This window comes from Hyperolius riggenbachi, chromosome 5, assembly GCF_040937935.1.
Source record: "Hyperolius riggenbachi isolate aHypRig1 chromosome 5, aHypRig1.pri, whole genome shotgun sequence".
NCBI classification, from domain to species: domain Eukaryota; kingdom Metazoa; phylum Chordata; class Amphibia; order Anura; family Hyperoliidae; genus Hyperolius; species Hyperolius riggenbachi.
In genome coordinates, this window is record NC_090650.1 from 400,269,979 (window position 1) to 400,288,424 (window position 18,446).

At 47.4% G+C, this 18,446-nt stretch overlaps 1 protein-coding gene across 1 annotated transcript in view; it reads right to left on the minus strand.

Moving 5' to 3' along the window:
* Nucleotides 1-18,446, minus strand: part of RSPO2 (R-spondin 2) — a 156,286-nt gene that overhangs the window by 50,550 nt on the left and 87,290 nt on the right. The window contains exon 3 of the mRNA XM_068234921.1: nucleotides 983-1,171. Within this exon, the coding sequence (XP_068091022.1) occupies nucleotides 983-1,171 (189 nt within the window). The remainder of the gene's footprint in view (nucleotides 1-982; nucleotides 1,172-18,446) is intronic.

Genomic DNA, 18,446 nt, shown 5'->3' on the forward strand with positions numbered 1-18,446 from the left:
GAGACTGTTAGGTGGCGTGATCGCCGTCTATTTACATGTACAGCTTTGCGATAGACAGCAGCGCTGTACTGGAGACAGCCGTGTGACACAGCTGTCCCCCTGGGGGACAAGAGAGCGATCGGCTCTCATAGGCAGAAGCCTATGACAGCCGATCGCCAGGATTGGCCGGCTGGGGGGGGAGGGAGGGGTTTGTTGAAAAAATAAAAAAGGAAAATATAAAAAAACAACAACACAAAAACACACAAATATTTATAAAAAACAAACAAACAAACTGGGGGGGGGCAATCAGACCCCACCAAAAGAGAGCTCTGTTGGTGTGGAGAAAAAAGGGGGGGGGGGGGGGGCGGAGAGAATCACTTGTGTGCTGTGTTGTGCGGCCCTGCAGCTTGACCTTAAAGCTGCAGTGGCCTATTTTACTAAAAATGGCCTGGTCACTAGGGGGGTTTAGCACTGCGGTCCTCAAGAGGTTAAGAGAGATCTCATCAGTGGAATGCCAAGAGCTGGATGTATAACCTCTGATTTATGCTCTGCTTGTCATTTTGCATAGGGAAGGAAGGAAGCACTAGGGGAGTGAGCCGCCTTTCCATCATCAGGTGCCTGTAGGCACATGCCTACAATGCCTTATGGTAAATCCGACACTGGTCTCCAGTAGGACGTGGTAAACCTCTGGAGGATCTAGAGGCTTCCCTCTTCTTAGGCAAAGTATCGGTTATATTTATTTTATTCTGCCTTGGATACACTTTAGTACCATGCATATCCCCAAAAGATCAGACCACTGGATGTTTTTCCATTTACCACTCATGAAAACACTTTTGTAATGTTCACCCAACTTTTATTGTCCATGTTATGTAAAACAGAAGAAACTTCTCGAGAGGTGTGAAATCGCTGCCAGAAGAAGACCTCACACAATGAGCAGCCACAGAGGTCTGGACCTTAGAGGGCGGAGAGCAGAGAAATAAATGTACAGAATAGATTAACTTACTAGAACATCTGTTCATGTCTGGTGCTCGCAGTCCATAGTAGCCAGGCGGGCAGGAATGTAAACACTCCCCGTACTGACGCATCCCCTCCCGCCGCAGGAAGAAGAAGAGTTTGGGTTGGCAGCGGATGCAGCCGTTGTCCCTCGAGCAGGAAACGCATCCTTTGCAAACTGGATTACTCCCATAGCTGGCTGTAAATGAAGATAACCAATCAGATCACACAAGAACATGATCACATTTCCAGGACACACGCACAAACAAACAAAACAAAAAAAAGGAATCATTTACTTATTTTGCTTTTTAACCTACATATTTCTCTGGGCTAGTGAGACACAGAGCAAGGCAGAATGAACAACATCACAAAGACTAGAAGACATTCAGATATAAAGTGTACATGATTTACCAGTGATGGAGGAAAGAACACCACAAAACAATATGAACTGCTTATCAACATGAAGGGACCAAAAACAAAAAAACAAACAAAAAAAAAAACACATACATAACTTTCCATTCTTTCTTATGCTAACATTTTATGAATCATGAATCATGTAAGTCAAAATTATTTGCATATCATTGACCATCACTTTCAAGAATGGGACCTTCTTTTTTTCCTAACCTTGTAATTAAAACACACTTTTAAAAGAACATGAGACATTCCACCCAATGATGACAAAATGATCTCCCCCTGACCTCTTATTTCATGATGGAGAACACTAAACCAAACTGTCTGATTGTCGTCTGACTTTTGTCTGTTGGACGACAGGCGTGTGTCCGCGAGGCAAGCGACTAGACAATCGACTGATAACAGGAGGTTTGCCTGAGCCTGAGGATGAATTCACAAGATTGTTGGGGTGATATCGTGCAGTTGGCCATGTGTATAAGTCGTTTGACTAATGTGTGCTTGTTTTGAATGTGGCCATGTCGTGTAATCCGGCTTCCGGGCGCAGTTTTTCATTCAGTTGGTTGCTGCGCAGAAAATACAAGTCATGTAAGCGGTTTGTGGTGGGGTTGGTCACGTCGTAGAGTTGGTCATGCACTTTTTTTTGGAAATGTGTACGAGCCTTAAGTGTGGTTGTTTTTAGATGTCCTAAAGTCCACCACACTCCAGCTTCAGTAGATGAACCCCTTGATCTGCTTTTCTCATGTCAGCTAATATCACCGATGAGGAAATGTTGGAATCACCTCCAATAGCACCAGTTAATTTTATTTAAGCTTCTAGAGGAATTGCAAATCCAGCAGCAATCCAGGAGATCACATTCTCTTTAGCAGCCATACATGGCACTATGGAGAGTCCCCTGTGGACCATCAGCCAGGGGCGTCACTAGCCCTAAAGACCAGTGGCACGTGCCCCGGATCTATTCTGGGGTGCCCCGGATGTCCCCCAGGCAGCAGACAGTACTAACCTCCGGCCACTTGGTCTCCGGATTCTGTAGACATCTTCTCTCCCAGGCTTCTCCCCCTAGTGCCTGAGAATGAATCAGACGCTAGAGCTCCCAGCGTTTGATTCTCAGATGCTAGGGAGAGAATTGCCAGCTACACAGGATGTCTCCAGACTTGGAGGGTGTATGGAGGAAAAGAGTAGTTCCTCCTGCTGTGCTACTCTGCTTGGGGGGGGGGGGGGGAGTTCAGGAACAATGAGGACACACATAACTATGAATGCTCCCTATGGAGGCTCCGGGCACCACAGCTTCCAGCATTTTACCCAGCATACCCCATAGAGATGCCCCAGCATGGCAACACACAGCACCCAGCATGCCCCATATGTGTGACACTGCCTATTTATGTGGTATGCTGCATTTAGTTTTTCTGTATTAATGGAGAAGAGGCTTCATCCAACATTTTGCTGGGCAGGCTTACCATTGTTAATGTAAATGTGGCCCCACCCATGACCACACCCACATTCTGGTGCATGGCCACACACCCATATTTTGTCTGGAGTGCCCAAAAGTGACCTGAATCTCTTAGGATCCTAGAACGCCCCTGCCATCAGCCATTCTACACCACTGCTTTTCCCGTGCTGTTGTTGGCTGTGAAATGCTTAGTAACTCATGAACGCCTCTCGTGTAGCGTCCAACGTGGTTGTTGGACTTCATAAAGAATTCCTGGAATAGCAGAAATGATTTGAAAGCCACAGCACAAGAGGAACAGGAGCTGCTGAAGTCTGGGCTAAAGAATGTTCTGTCAGTGGGACTTTGGCCCATCCTGTGTTTATGGTAACATCCCCTGTAGGGCCTGCACATGGCTGCACTGCATCAGCCGCCCTTTCATGTCAAGTGCTACTTGTCAGCCTCACAGGCCATTGAGAAACGACAGTTATGAGAGACCACCACTCCATCCTCTGCCCAAAAAATAAATGAAATGGCAATTATGCTTTCCATTACCAGAAGTTCAATAAAAGGCTCATTATTCCTGCAACGGCTGGTTTACATTTCACGGTTTTGTCTCTAAACACACTTAGTGCTCTATAAGGGCGCACTTCACAGAAAACTGTGCGATTCCACTTATCAGAAGCTGCTTCAGAAGAGTGGCCATTTCTCCCATATAAAAGGATTCATCCCCCCAACTCCATGTAAGAGGGATCATTCCCCCATGTAAGAGGGATCATTACTCCATGTAAGAGGGGCCATTTCCCCATGTAAGAGGGATCATTACTCCATGTTAGAGGAGCCATTTCCCCCATGTAAGAGGGATTATTTCTCATATGTAAGAGGGGCCATTTTCCCCATGTAACAGCGACCATTTCCCCCCCCCCCCCCCCCCCCATTTAAGAGGGATAATTTCTCATATGTAAGGGGGGCCATTTCCCACACGTAAGTGCGACCAGGTCTTTATTAGAAGAGGTCCGTTTCTCCCACGTAAGAGAAACTATTTCTGCCATGCCTCATATGTAAGAGGAGCCATGTTCTTCTACATATTGTGAACCCTTTTCTATAAAAGGGGACCATGTTTTCTATATAACAGAAATCATGTTCCTCTTTACCATGGTGTCCGTGTTTTACACTGTACCCAAGTGCTTCTGTATAACAAAGACTATGTCCTCCTACACCAGGAGCAGTTGTGTTCTATGTACTTGGAACCATGTCCTATGCATGTAGGACCACATTTGGTTATAGAATGGGAGCAGAGTTCTGTTTTCTCTATGTAACAAGAAGATTATCCCATAAAAGGGAACAAGGTTTTATACTAGGGGAGCAGTTTTGTTCTTCGTTCCATTCCATAAAGTAGGAACTGTACAAGCGGGAAGCGTTAGAGTTTGTTGCTCCTTGAATTGTTGGTAGACGCCGGTGTGTGTTCCTTTTATTTAAAGGTCCTGAACTCGAATTGCGGCCAGTTGGGAAGTATCTGTCTGCATGAAGTGTCTGCTTGCTTGCTGAGTGGAGTGGGACAGTGTAGAGAGTAACTCCGGGTCAGGGAGGGAACCTCAATGCCAGTGATTGGCTTGAAGGACCACTATCCCAAAAAATTGAAAAATGTTAAATACATACAGATAAAATGTACATTTTCTCCCAAAGTAAAATGCACTATAAGTTACTTTTTCTTATGTTGCCGTCACTTACAGTAGGTAATAAAGAGCTGACAAAACTGACATTTTGGACTAGTTTGTATTTGACTTCTGGCCCATACTCACGGGCAGCATTTGTGGCCTGTCGCCAGCACACGTGAGCGTGTGGGCGACAGCTCCTCGCCAGGTCCCTCCGCGTACACACGCGGGTGAGGGACCAGCGGTGCGACGGAAGCTGTCGCCGACGTTCCTCCTCCCCCCGCCGCAAGCTCCGTATACTTCAATGGAGGTTGCTGTCGCTAGTCCGCGTACTCACGCGGACTAGCGACAGTTGCGGCGGAGTTGCGGCGGCGACTGTCGGCAGGCGATTGAGCAGTTCAATCGCCTGGCGACATCAGCGACGGGCGACAGTTCAGGGTGCGCGCCCGTGCAACGGTGCATACTCACGGGCGACAATTGTAGCCCGTGAGTATGGGCCATTAAAAGGAACGTCAGAGCTGCAAAAAAAATAAAATAAAAAATAATAATAATGTGACACCTACTTACCCGGGGCTTCCTCCAGCCCCTAGTAACTGCTATGTCCCTCGCTGCAACTCCGCTCTCAGCTGCTGGCTCCGGGTCCTCGACGGTGCAGTGGCTAACCTTGCCAGGTCTTCCTCTACTGCGCCTTAGCGAGTGCCACTGTCAATCACTCGTACATGCTGTGGAGTGTACTGCACAGGCCTCCATAAGCAGCCTCTAAAGCCCTTTAAAGAGGAACTCCAGTGAAAATAATGTAATAAAAAACTGCTTCATTTTTACAATAATTATGTATAAATGATTTAGTCAGTGTTTGCCCATTGTAAATTATTTTAAATCCCTGATTTACATTCTGACATTTATTACATGGTGACATTTTTACTGTTGGCAGGTGATGTAGCTGCTGCTTGCTGTTTTGGCAGTTGGAAACAGCTGTAAACAGCTATTTCCCACAATGCAGCAAGGTTCACAGACAGGAAACTGCCAAGAGTACGTACTTTTCTTGTTTCTTGTGGGAGGGGTTTCACCACAATATCAGCCATACAGCACCCCCTGGTGGTCTGTTTGTGAAAAGGAATACATTTATCATTTAAAAATGGGAATCAGCTACTGATTGGGATAAAGTTCAATTCTTGGTCAGAGTTTCTCTTTAAGTACTATACTGCATTAGCTACTATCATGCTTTTACCTAAAGGTGCTGAAACTCACATTCCACAGATTAGATTTCATATCACCATACATATGCAGACTCTGCCCAGCCAGCTGTCACCCTCAGTTAGCGTCACATGATTACCCACAATCCCCAGGTGTGCGTATACATTTCCCTGTGCAGAATTTCCAATAGTCATTGGTGGTGGAGGCGGCGCGCTGATGGAACTCAGTTATATCTTACAGATTTATTTAAACCTATTACGATGAGATCATGTATTTAATACAAAGCAAAAATCCATTTCTGCAGATACAGTTTCCCTCTGATCTCCATACCAATAGGAATATTGATTTTTGCTCCTATTAAGATGCACGTTCAGCTTTCTCTGCCGACACCAATGTATAAACAGACTCAAAAGAGGACAATATAGAAGCACCCTGTATAGGGCCATTAGCTGCCCTGAGTGGGGCATTATCTGACCTCCAGAACCCCCACCGCCCATCAGCCATGGGTGGACGAGACATTGATGAATACCGGCCATTTGGTTTAGATTTACTTAATTCTATCACTGCTTAATGAGGCTTTCTATATTAACCCTCCATTGCCATACTGGCAGGTACAGCTCCCCCATTGTCTTCCCTCCCTGGTGGAATCCTTTTAGCTCCATTTCTAACCATGCCACAAGGCTGGACGTTCTCCCCAAACTATCTATTCTCTGACTGCAGAGGACCAACAGGAAATAAAAGGTGCCCATACAACAGATGATGTATGGGCAGACCGACCAAGAGACAAATCTCTCTCTAATCGATTCTGATTGGAGAGAGATCTGTTGCCTGCCCGGACACTGCAGGCCAATTCCCGATCAACTTTATGCTTCGCATCCCACACCTCGTCTGCCCGACGCTGTCCGCCTTATGTGCCCCCCAGGTGCCCAGTGCACTATACATTACTTGTCCATGTCCACCGCTGGCTCCAGGCTGGATCTGGGCTCCATCCATACACACCCCCACGTGGTCCCTGGAGTAGCGTGGGTGCCTGTGTGACGTTACGCACTGGAGCCAGTGGCACACGTGGGCAGATAATGTATAGTGCACTGGGCACTGGTGGAGGGGCTACATTGAACATGGGGGGGTGGCGTCGGGGGACTACCTGCATGCATCCTGTAGCTCACAGCACTGCCCCGTTTCTTTCCCAGCTACAGTTGACTTTAAATGGAGCAGCAGCGCGTGTACAGAGCATGGAGCAGCAGCGCGTGTACAGAGCATGGAGCAGCAGCGCGTGTACAGAGCATGGAGCAGCAGCGCGTGTACAGAGCATGGAGCAGCAGCGCGTGTACAGAGCATGGAGCAGCAGCGCGTGTACAGAGCATGGAGCAGCAGCGCGTGTACAGAGCATGGAGCAGCAGCGCGTGTACAGAGCATGGAGCAGCAGCGCGTGTACAGAGCATGGAGCAGCAGCGCGTGTACAGAGCATGGAGCAGCAGCGCGAGTACAGAGCATGGAGCAGCAGCGCGAGTACAGAGCATGGAGCAGCAGCGCGAGTACAGAGCATGGAGCAGCAGCGCGAGTACAGAGCATGGAGCAGCAGCGCGAGTACAGAGCATGGAGCAGCAGCGCGAGTACAGAGCATGGAGCAGCAGCGCGAGTACAGAGCATGGAGCAGCAGCGCGAGTACAGAGCATGGAGCAGCAGCGCGAGTACAGAGCATGGAGCAGCAGCGCGAGTACAGAGCATGGAGCAGCAGCGCGTGTACAGAGCATGGAGCAGCAGCGCGTGTACACAGCATGGAGCAGCAGCGCGTGTACACAGCATGGAGCTGCAGCGCGTGTACACAGCATGGAGCAGCAGCGCGTGTACACAGCATGGAGCAGCATCGTGTGTACACAGCATGGAGCAGCATCGTGTGTACACAGCATGGAGCAGCAGCGTGTGTACAGAGCATGGAGCAGCAGCGTGTGTACAGAGCATGGAGCAGCAGCGTGTGTACAGAGCATGGAGCAGCAGCGTGTGTACAGAGCATGGAGCAGCAGCGTGTGTACACAGCATGGAGCAGCAGCGTGTGTACAGAGCATGGAGCAGCAGCGTGTGTACAGAGCATGGAGCAGCAGCGTGTGTACAGAGCATGGAGCAGCAGCGTGTGTACAGAGCATGGAGCAGCGCGTGTGTACAGAGCATGGAGCAGCAGCGTGTGTACAGAGCATGGAGCAGCAGCGTGTGTACAGAGCATGGAGCAGCAGCGTGTGTACAGAGCATGGAGCAGCAGCGTGTGTACACAGCATGGAGCAGCATCGTGTGTACACAGCATGGAGCAGCATCGTGTGTACACAGCATGAAGCAGCATCGTGTGTACACAGCATGGAGCTGCAGTGTGTGTACACAGCATGGAGCAGCAGTGTGTGTACAGAGCATGGAGCAGCAGCGTGTGTACACAGCATGGAGCAGCAGCGTGTGTACAGAGCATGGAGCAGCAGCGTGTGTACACAGCATGGAGCAGCAGCGTGTGTACACAGCATGGAGCAGTAGTGTGTGTACAGAGCATGGAGCAGCAGCGTGTGTACAGAGCATGGAGCAGCAGCGTGTGTACAGAGCATGGAGCAGCAGCGTGTGTACAGAGCATGGAGCAGCAGCGTGTGTACAGAGCATGGAGCAGCAGCGTGTGTACAGAGCATGGAGCAGCAGCGTGTGTACAGAGCATGGAGCAGCAGCGCGTGTACAGAGCATGGAGCAGCAGTGCGTGTACAGAGCATGGAGCAGCATCGTGTGTACACAGCATGGAGCAGCTCTGGGGAACTTGACAGTGCACAGAGTCAGGTATAAGCACAGCCCTGTGCCCTGCTGTGTGAATGCTTCACTTTCCCCTTCATTAGCAATGTTGGCTGTCATTATCAGTATTCAAACTGCTCCTGATCAATCCCATTGTCAATCGGGAGCAGATCGGACATTTAGGAAATAATTGTCAGCTCCTGTCGGACTAGAAATTGAATTGTGTGTACCAAGCATGATGTCCTACCATATTATCATGGGCATCCGCACATTGGACAAAATGGGGCATGCGCCCCCCCCCCAGCCCCCCCCCCCCACTGGCCAGCTGCTGCCTCCCTTTAGCCACCCAAACCCACAGGAGGAGGAAGCAACACAAAAGGAGGGGCAGCGGGGACAGCGGCTGGGAGGGGGGCCAGACCCCCCATCTCCCTCACCTGGGTCTCCTCCTTCTGGCGCTTCCCCCCTCAAAATTAGCAGCGGCAAACAGAAGTGGGCATCAGCGGGCGGAGAGGAATTACTCACCTTTTTCCTGCGTTCCAGGCGATGGTACGCAGCGCCATCGTCATGTGACACTGGTCACCGCCTTCTCCACCGCTCTGTGCTTCCTGATTAGCAGAAGCACAGTGAGCGGCGGAGAAGTTGGAGACCAGTGTCATGTGACGATGACCATCGCCTGGAATGCAGGAAGAAGGTGAGTAATTCCTCTTCGCCCGCTGATGCCTACTTCTGTTTGCCGCTGCTAATTTAGAGAGGGGAAGCGCCAGAAGGAGGAGACCCAGGTGAGGGAGGTGGGGGGGCTGGCCCCCCTCCCTGCAGCTGTTCCTCCTTTCAAGCTTCTCCCATACTGGGGGCAACTATGCTATACTGAGGGCGACTATACTAGCTATACTGGGGGCGACACAACTACCTACACTGGGGGCAACTATACTACCTACACTGGGGGCAACTATACTAATACGGGGCGACTATACTAGCTATATTGAGTGCGACTATACTACCTACACAGGGGGCAACTATACTACCTACACTGGGGGCAACTATACTAATACGGGGCAACTATACTAGCTATACTGGGGGTGACTATACTACCTACACTATACTAGATATACTGGGGGCAACTATATGAATACTGGGGCAACTACACTATCTACACTGGGGGCAACTATACTAGCTATACTGGGGCAACTATACTAACTATACTGGGGGCAACTATACTCTCTCTGCCTTTCTGATGTCCCTTTCTGCTCTCTCTTTCTCTCTGCCTTTCTGCTGTCTCTCTCTGCCTCTCAACTCTCTCTCTCTCTCTCTGCAGTCTCTCTCTCTCTCTCTCTCTCTCTCTCTCTCTCTCTCTCTCTCTGCCTTTTTTCTCTCTCTCGCTCTCTCTGCCTTTCTGCTGTCTTTCTCCCTTTTTGTGCTCTCTCTCTGCTTCTATGCTGTCTCTCTCTCTCTCTGTGCCTTTCTGCTGTCTCTCTCTCTCTGCCTTTCTGCTGTTGCTCTCCTCTCTCTGCTGTCTATCTCCATTTCTGCTGTCGCTCTCTCTACCTTTCTGCTGTCTCTCTCTGCCTCTCTTTCTCTCACTCTCTCTGCCTTTCTGCTGTCTCTCTCGGTCTTTCTGCTTGCACGCTCTGCCTTTCTGCTTGCACTCTCTCTCTCTCTCTCTCTCTCTCTCTCTTCTCTCTCTCTGCTTCCCTGCTGTCCCTCTCTGCCTTTCTGCTCTCTCGCTCTCTCTCTGCCTTTCAGCTGTCACTCTCCCTCTCTCAGCTGTGTCTCTCTGCAGTCTCTCTCTGCCTTTCTACTGCCCTCCTCACACGGGCACCCACCTCCTACCCACTGGCACCCCCCTCCTGCCCATTGTTACCCTCTCCCACCCACTGGACACCTCTTGCAAAATCTAGGGTGTGGCTTAATTAATGCCACACAGGGGGAATGGCTTAAGTTTCCCTGTCACTACCTAAACTGGGGGGCACCTGTGTCGGAGGCACTCGCAATCTAATCCCTACCATAGCCCTAGTCTAATGTCCCACCACTGCTAAGTTCATGTAAATTTGGCTCCACCTGTGACCACGCCCACATCGTGGTTCATGGCCATGCCCATTTTTCGGCGCGGCTCCCACCCCCCCCCCCCCCAGGAAAATTTTCTGCGGGTGCCCATGCATATTATTATACTGTATTGTATGTGGCTGATATTATACTGTATTGTATATGGCTGAGCGAGACTTTTCAGGAATCCCCCCGCCCCTCTCCCTCCCCCCCCCCTGAAAATCCTGGGTTTGCCATTGTAACTATCTCTTCCCAACAAGTTATCATACTGAAAGGAAAATACTGATTTTTTATAAGAAACAAACAGGCTGCATTTACCAGGCACAGAAATGGTTTGAACCATGATGTAGAACCAAACCTAATCAGCCACCAGCAGGAAACCCAGCAGAGACGAGCTCTTGCGTTCCTTCCGATTATTAAAAAAGTCTTTAACAGTTAGAGCAGCCTCCGTCCAGCAGCTATCGGCACAGCAGATGTCACTGTCCTTAAAAGACAACAGCTAATTTATCACAGAGCTGGCCTTCATGTGCCCACTTCAAAAACATCCTTCTTACCCCATGGAGGTAGCAAGAAAAATAGAGGTATTCAGGTCGTGGGACAGAAGAAAAGGTTGCCAGCCCTACTGTATATCAAAGTGGCCTCAGAACACAGCTGGAAACAAAGGTGGACGGAACAAAATCCCAACCATCTGCCAACGGTATCTGACAGTCCGAAGTGTGCCGTATGCGGAGATAGCAAAACATTCTCTGCCTTCAATGACCAAATCTGAAACAAATTGTGCAACATTTTTGCTGAATGACAGAATGATATTGGGCAACGCTAAATCATTTTTAACAGGACAGAACACAGGGAGAGAAATCCAATATGCTTTACAGGAGAGCAAAATGGATTTCGTCATCTTCAAGGGAACCAGTCAAGAAGCAAAATTACAAGCATTTAGGCTACGTTTCCACTAGTGCGGTGGGTTTCTATTGCGAATGAATGAATGAATGAACGAATGAATTTGCATGCGGACGCAAAATTGTACTCGTTTGTATGCGAATACGGGGGGGGGGGGTGTCAGGTAGGAAGTTTGTGCAGGGGGTTGGGGTCAGTTAGGGTGTTTTTGCCAGCGGGAGGAGGGGTTAGGTAGGAAGGTTGAGGAGGGGGAGGATGTTAGGCGTCAGTTAGGGTGTGTGGGGGATGGGGGTTAAGGGTTGGGGGAAGGTTCTTTGTGAGAGTAGGCTTAGTTTTACCCATAGTCAAATTATTTAGTACCGTTATTTTACACTTGAATAGTAAAATATGGTTATTAAATACTGATATTATACTATCTGCATTACTGAGCGCACAAATTTCCATGCTCCTTTTTCCAATAGACACCACACACACTGCCGCCTTGCCAGGGACCACAATAAGTACAGACTTCACAACCCTCAAACTTCTATAAATTGTGAAAGTGGGCCATCAGCTGACCTGATGATCATCCTATATGTCTCAACCAACTAATAAAACTAAATACCGTACATATTTTTTCATTTTATTTTTTATATACATAGATTTTTTAGTAAAAATCAAAAAAACTAAAAATCTCTGTCATGGATTGAACAGGATAATCCCAAGTACCCCTGGGGAACGCCTAAGGAGCCTGATTCACAAAGCTTTTCTGTTAAATTATCTCACCTTATTTATTAACTCACAATTTAACTCTTCTTAAATGGCTTAACTCATGATTTACCTCTCCTTGTCTAACTTAACTCATGGTTTAGCTCTACTTGTCTACCTTAAAGAAAACCTGTAACATCAAAAAGTTCCCCTGGGGGGTACTCACCTCGGGAGGGGAAAGCCTCAGGGTCCCAATGAGTCTTTCCACGCCGTCCTCCATCCCTATTTACCTTCCCGGCTCCTGCGCAGGCGCTCTGGCGGCTCTCGGCTCTGAAATAGGCGGAAATACCCGATCGCTGTCGGGTCTGCTCTACTGCGCAAGTCTCCGGCGGCTGCGCAGTAGAGCGGACCCAACTGAGATCGGGTATTTCTGTCTACTTCGGACCTGAAAGCCGCAACAGCACCCCCGTTGGAGCCTGGAAAGGTAAATATTGAACGAGCTGACGGATTTGTCAGGCCGCTGTTCGGAGGGCTGCAGCGAGACCCCTGTGGGACAGAGGACGGCGTGGGAAGCCTAATTGGGACCATGAGGCTTCCCCCTCCCGAGGTGAGAACCCCCCAGGGGAACTTTTTGATGTTACGTTGTCTCTTTAACACATGGTTTAGCTCTCCTTGGGCTTGATTCACAAAGCGGTGCTAACTGTTAGCCTGCCTGTGAAAACCCCCTTAACACGTCTAAACAAGCTTTTCGCGCGTAAAACTTTATGCGCACAAAACTTTATGCGCGTAAGACTTTACGCGCGCACTGCACAGAGCGCTCCGCGCGAAGTGCCCATTAAAGCCTATGGGACTTAGCGCACATAGGACTTTACGCGCGTAAAGTTTTGCGCGCGCACAGTTAGTGAGCGATCTGATTGAGAAATACGGTGCTAACCTACTTAGCACCCTGGTTAGCGCGTCTAAAGACTTTAGACATGCTAAGTAGGTTAGCACCGCTTTGTGAATCAAGCCCTTTATCTAACATAAATCATGGTTTAGCTCTCCTTATTTAACATCACTCCTTATCTATTTATCTCATGAATTATCTCTCCATATTTGTTTATGCATTAGCACTCCTTACAGTTAAAGAGAATCTGTATTGTTAAAATCGCACAAAAGTAAACATACCAGTGCGTTAGGGGACATCTCCTATTACCCTCTGTCACAATTTCGCCGCTCCTCGCCGCATTAAAAGTGGTTAAAAACAGTTTTAAAAAGTTTGTTTATAAACAAACAAAATGGCCACCAAAACAGGAAGTAGGTTGATGTACTGTATGTCCACACATAGAAAATACAACCATACACAAGCAGGCTGTATACAGCCTTCCTTTTGAATCTCAAGAGATCCTTTGTGTGTTTCTTTCTCCCTGCAGTTCTCATGCACTGAAGCTTCAGGCTGCTCTTTTTTTCTCCTGCAAACAGCTTTGCCCTTGTCTGTAATTCTTCAGTATGTGAAAGCCCAGCCAGCTCAGAGGACAATTTATCCAGCTTGTAAAAGATAAGAGAGAAGAGAGAAGCTGCTCTAATCTAAATAATACACAGGCAGTGTACATAGAGGGGCCTGGAAGGGGGAATTCATAGCAGAACCACAACACTGAAGAACTTGGCAGCCTTCCAGACACAGGCTGACAAGTCTGACAAGGGAAAGATACATTGATTTATTACAGAGACTGTGATAGCAGAAAGTGCTGCAGTAAGCCAGAACACATTAGAATAGCTTTTGGAACTTGTAGGATGATAAAAAACAGGATGCAATTTTTGTTACGGAGTCTCTTTAAGGTGAAAAATAAGTAACCTTTGTGAATCAACACCAACATGTGTTAAGAACCTAGGCTCTAACATATCAGGAAAAGGTGAAAAATGATCAAAGCAGAATAAGAACAACCCCCGCCTGGTAATGATACAGTCACAACACAGACAATGCTGGAACATGCTGTCAGTTTAACTGCTGTCTAACTTGTTACACCTAAGTATGATGAAAAGAGGCCAGGCATGATTATGCCAGGATTGACCAGTGAATGGACAGCTTCCCACATGTCTGCACTAAACATCATTGGAGTTCCATATAGAACTGTACATCAGCAGAGCAGCCATACGTGTGACTGTATCACCGACTACGTAGATCAGCTGCATAACTGAAGTCTGACCCCGACTGACCCTGGGAAGAGTGAAGTCTGGTGGGAAGATGGGAAAACTCCAGCTGAAGCCTTTACATAAATCTATAAGCATGACCTATGCTGCTCCCAGTAATGTTCTTAGCCCCCTTATACTGATCTTAGCCAAGAGACATAACTAATCCGGAGCAATCCCACCGCAACATGTGATGGGAGATCAGCAGAAGCGAGGATGCTCCATGGGTGGGATTTAACACTAGACTGACGGCTGGACTAACGCAACAGACAAGTGCTTACATTCTGCAGAACGTTACACAGACCATATAGGCTGGAAGGAATGGTGCCTAATGGGAGGGGGACAGGACGGAGGCAGAGGTGAGGATAAGGAAATGGACAGATTCAGAGGCGGGACAAGGTCCGCCAGCACCCAAGGCTGAGACATCAAAGTGCGCCCCTCCATCCCTGCCACTCAGCTGTCACACACTGATTGCTATTAGACTAAGAGGCGCCACAGGGCCCACAACCTCCCCAACACCTTAATATCTAGTTATCTGGCTTGCAGTCACTGCCATGTATCCCCTTTTCTTATTTCTTTCTGCTTCAAACACAATTAGGAATGACAGCTGAATGGATTCTGCGCCCCCTCCTACACTGCGCCCTGAGGCTGGAGCCTCTCCAGCCTATGCCTCGGCCCGGCCCTGGACAGATTGGTGGGAACCAAGGATGCATGGGTAGGGCTGTAAAGTGAAGATATCTGGGTCTGCCAGACAGGAGAAGAGGCTGGATGGGGGAAGGTATGGGGAATAGAGATATTGGGGTCTGCAGGTAGGAGGAGAGGTCAGGTGGGGCGAGGGAATGGGCAAAAGACTTCCATCTTCTACAAAAGGACTAGGGCTGCATGGTGGCGTAGTGGTGAGCATTCTCACCTTGAAGTGCTGGGTTCCCGGTTCAAATCCCAGCCAGGGCACCATCAGCACAGAGTTTATAGGTTCTCCCTGTGTCTGTATGGGTTTCCTCCGGGCATTCCAGTTTCCTCCCACATCCCAAAAACATACAGATAAGTGGATTGGATTTCCCCTAAAATTGGCCCAGGACTTGGATAGACATATGACAATGGTAGGGAATAGATTGTGAGCTCCTTTGAGGGACAGTTGGTGACAAGTCTATATATATATTCTGTACAGCACTGCGGAAAATGTCAGCACAATATAAATAATGATAATAAAAAAGGTGTTGCTAAAGATCATCATAAAACAATCATTTTACAAACCAGGGTTGTTCACTCCACATAGAAATAGGAAACTAAAAATACTTTCTATTGTCTTGTTCATACAGTGTCCTTTGCATACCAAGTATGTTCCCAGTATTCCCCTTAACATATGTAGCAGTTTTGGTGACAATTGCATGTAACGGGGCTTTGCTATTAACCGCCAAAGTCAGCATGAAATTACTAACGGATTACGCAAAATTAATTGAATCTCCAAATCGTAATTACGAGTGTCCGTAACTGTGAAATTTTATGTGAAATTTCATATAATGGTAATAAGCAGATTACGATAACATGGCTCCCTACTGTCTCTTTTAGGGACTGATGTACATATCTGTGTAAAGATATGTATTTTTTTTTCTACTGTTTAACTGATTCTAAACATTGCTCCCAGTAATTAAAGTTATATACCGTATATACCGTATATACTCAAATATAAGTCGATATAAGTCGACATCATGTATAAGTCGACTCCAATGTTTGACCCTCTCAAGCTGAAATTTTTTATTGACTCCAGTATAAGTCTACCCAACAAAGTTCATGGCTGCACTTGGGGGCCAGGAAGAATTAACAGCTGCACTGGTCTTTAACCCCCCCCCCCCCCTCTTACTTAAGCGCAGCCAATAATTCCTCCAGGCCCCCAAGTACAGCAATTATCCCCCCCCCCCCCTTTCCTTGTTAACTGTTGCGACCAGGACTTTCAGACCTGTGTTTTCTTGGCATTTCCTTTATCAAGAAAGTGTCACTTACCAATTGGATAAATTGTTGCAAATAGCAATGACACTAATAGTACACACATTAATCAGTATGCTCAGTGTTGGTTGTGACTCGTGTATAAGTCGACCCCTATACTTTTATTTATTAAGTCAGACCTACATTTCTAGAGATGAAGAAAATCTGCACTTCCAGCTTGTTGCAATGGTGGGATGTGCCAGGAGCTGGAATAGACAGCAAGCAATTCCTTTCATGTATAAGTAGAGATGAGTCCCGCACCATCCGCTTGAATGCTCTTAAACTTTATTGTAAGATATCCGACATATCTTATATGTTTGATATGTCGGATATATGTTTGATATGTCGGATATCTTACAATAAAGTTTAAGAGCATTCAAGCGGATGGTGCCGGACTCATCTCTACGTAGACCTACATTTCTAGGCTTATACTCGAGTATATACGGTATTTCTTATTTTCAAATGTTAAAATGAAGAAAAATTAAGGATGATAGGAAGGACCAGTGTGGTTTAAATGATAGAACTACATCTTTTGGTTCTGAATTCTTTGTGATAAGCATAATGAGGGTGTGGTTAGAGGGGGGGCAGGGGTGAGTCTTAAAGTGTTCCTCCTGATCTCAAAAAGTTGGGAGGTATGAGATTATGCTTACTTCAACATAAAGATCATTGTCACGCTAGGTGCTCTGTATAACACTACACAATGTATAAACAGACAAGGTATCACGCTTGGTTCTAGATGTATACACAGATGTCTAGATAGAACGTAGTCAAAATGTAAGCTAAGGTCATACACGTGAGATCAGCTGACTGAGGTACAAAGGATGAGACAAAGGCTAGGTCGTTTAACAGGCTAGGGTCATACACGGAAGATCAGATGGCTGATGTACAGAGGACTAGGCTAAAGAGTGGTCAGTAAAGCTAAGGTAAAATCTAAAGTCAGTCAGGCAGTCACATTAATATACAATAACTGAGTAACAAAGTCGCATTGAAATACAATAGCAATATTATCACAGAGTGACAAAGTGCCCAGCAGACCAGCGTACTGATTGCTATCAGGGGCAACGAGAGACTGCAGCAAGAGGTTTAAATACCATCACTCCCCCAATCAATGTGAAGGCTTACCCCAGTAAACCTAAGGAAGCTGCCTGTGGACAGGGCCGGGCAGAGGCAAGAGAGGCTCCAGCCTTAGGGCGCAGAGTAGGAGGGGGCGCACAACTCACTCAGCTTCTCCTATTTAGTTTGAAGCAGAGAGAAAGAAAAGAAGATACATGGCAGTGACTGCAAGTCAGATAACTAGAGATGAAGGTGTTGGGGATTTGGGGGCCGAGGGGCACCTCAGTCTAATAGCAATCAGTGTGTGACGGCTGGGGTGGGAAACATGGAGGGGCGCAATTTGGTGTCTCAACCTTGGATGCTGGAGGACCTTGCCCCGGCTCTGCCTGTGGACGTTAATAGGTTACAGCAGTCAATTACACATGCTGGAAGAGGCTATTCCAGGAGTCCTGTTACTGCTGTCTTGATTCCAAAAGGAAACAAAATGATTTCCTCCGAATGTAGCTAGCTATAAATTGAAAGGGAAAAGCCACTTAAAAAAAAAAACCTCTTTAATTTTAAGACGGCTTGTGTAGAAATAATGTAACTTTTAATAAAAAGCGAGGAAAATGGAATTTTCCTTTTGAGTTGCGGGAGGCAAGAATGAAACCAACAAAAAACTGGAGCCACGTAAAGGTGGAAGTCATTTGCCAAGCATTCAATGGCCTAATAAAATCAAGCTGCGTGTATTCCAAAGGCGAGGAACGCAGCGTGAGCCAGCGGAGAGCGGTAGAGAGGCAGCAGAGTATAAGAGCAGCACCGGCCCATAGCACAAGCCACAACGCCTCGGTTAATGAGAAGAAACTGGAGATTGTCACAGCTTCATGTGACCTGCATTACAAAACACAACAAAAACTACTTCTACAGCCGAGCACTTCCCATGGTGACAGATCAGAGCCAAGAGACGGCAAAATAGCAATTCATACATGCATTCTACATAGAGATTTCCTCTCAGGGAACAGTTCCCTCTCATTTTATCTAGTGGAAATTAGTCAGAATCTAGAAGAGGCTTCTCCTTCAAGTCATGGTTTCTTTACGACATAAGGAAATGTGTGTTCATGTTTGGTCAGTCCTCTTTCTGCTGTAACCAAGGTGTGAAGCTCTAAACTGAGGCAGGTGAGGTCTTCAAAGGACAGAGGTCGAGCGGAGCAAGTGACCTCCACATT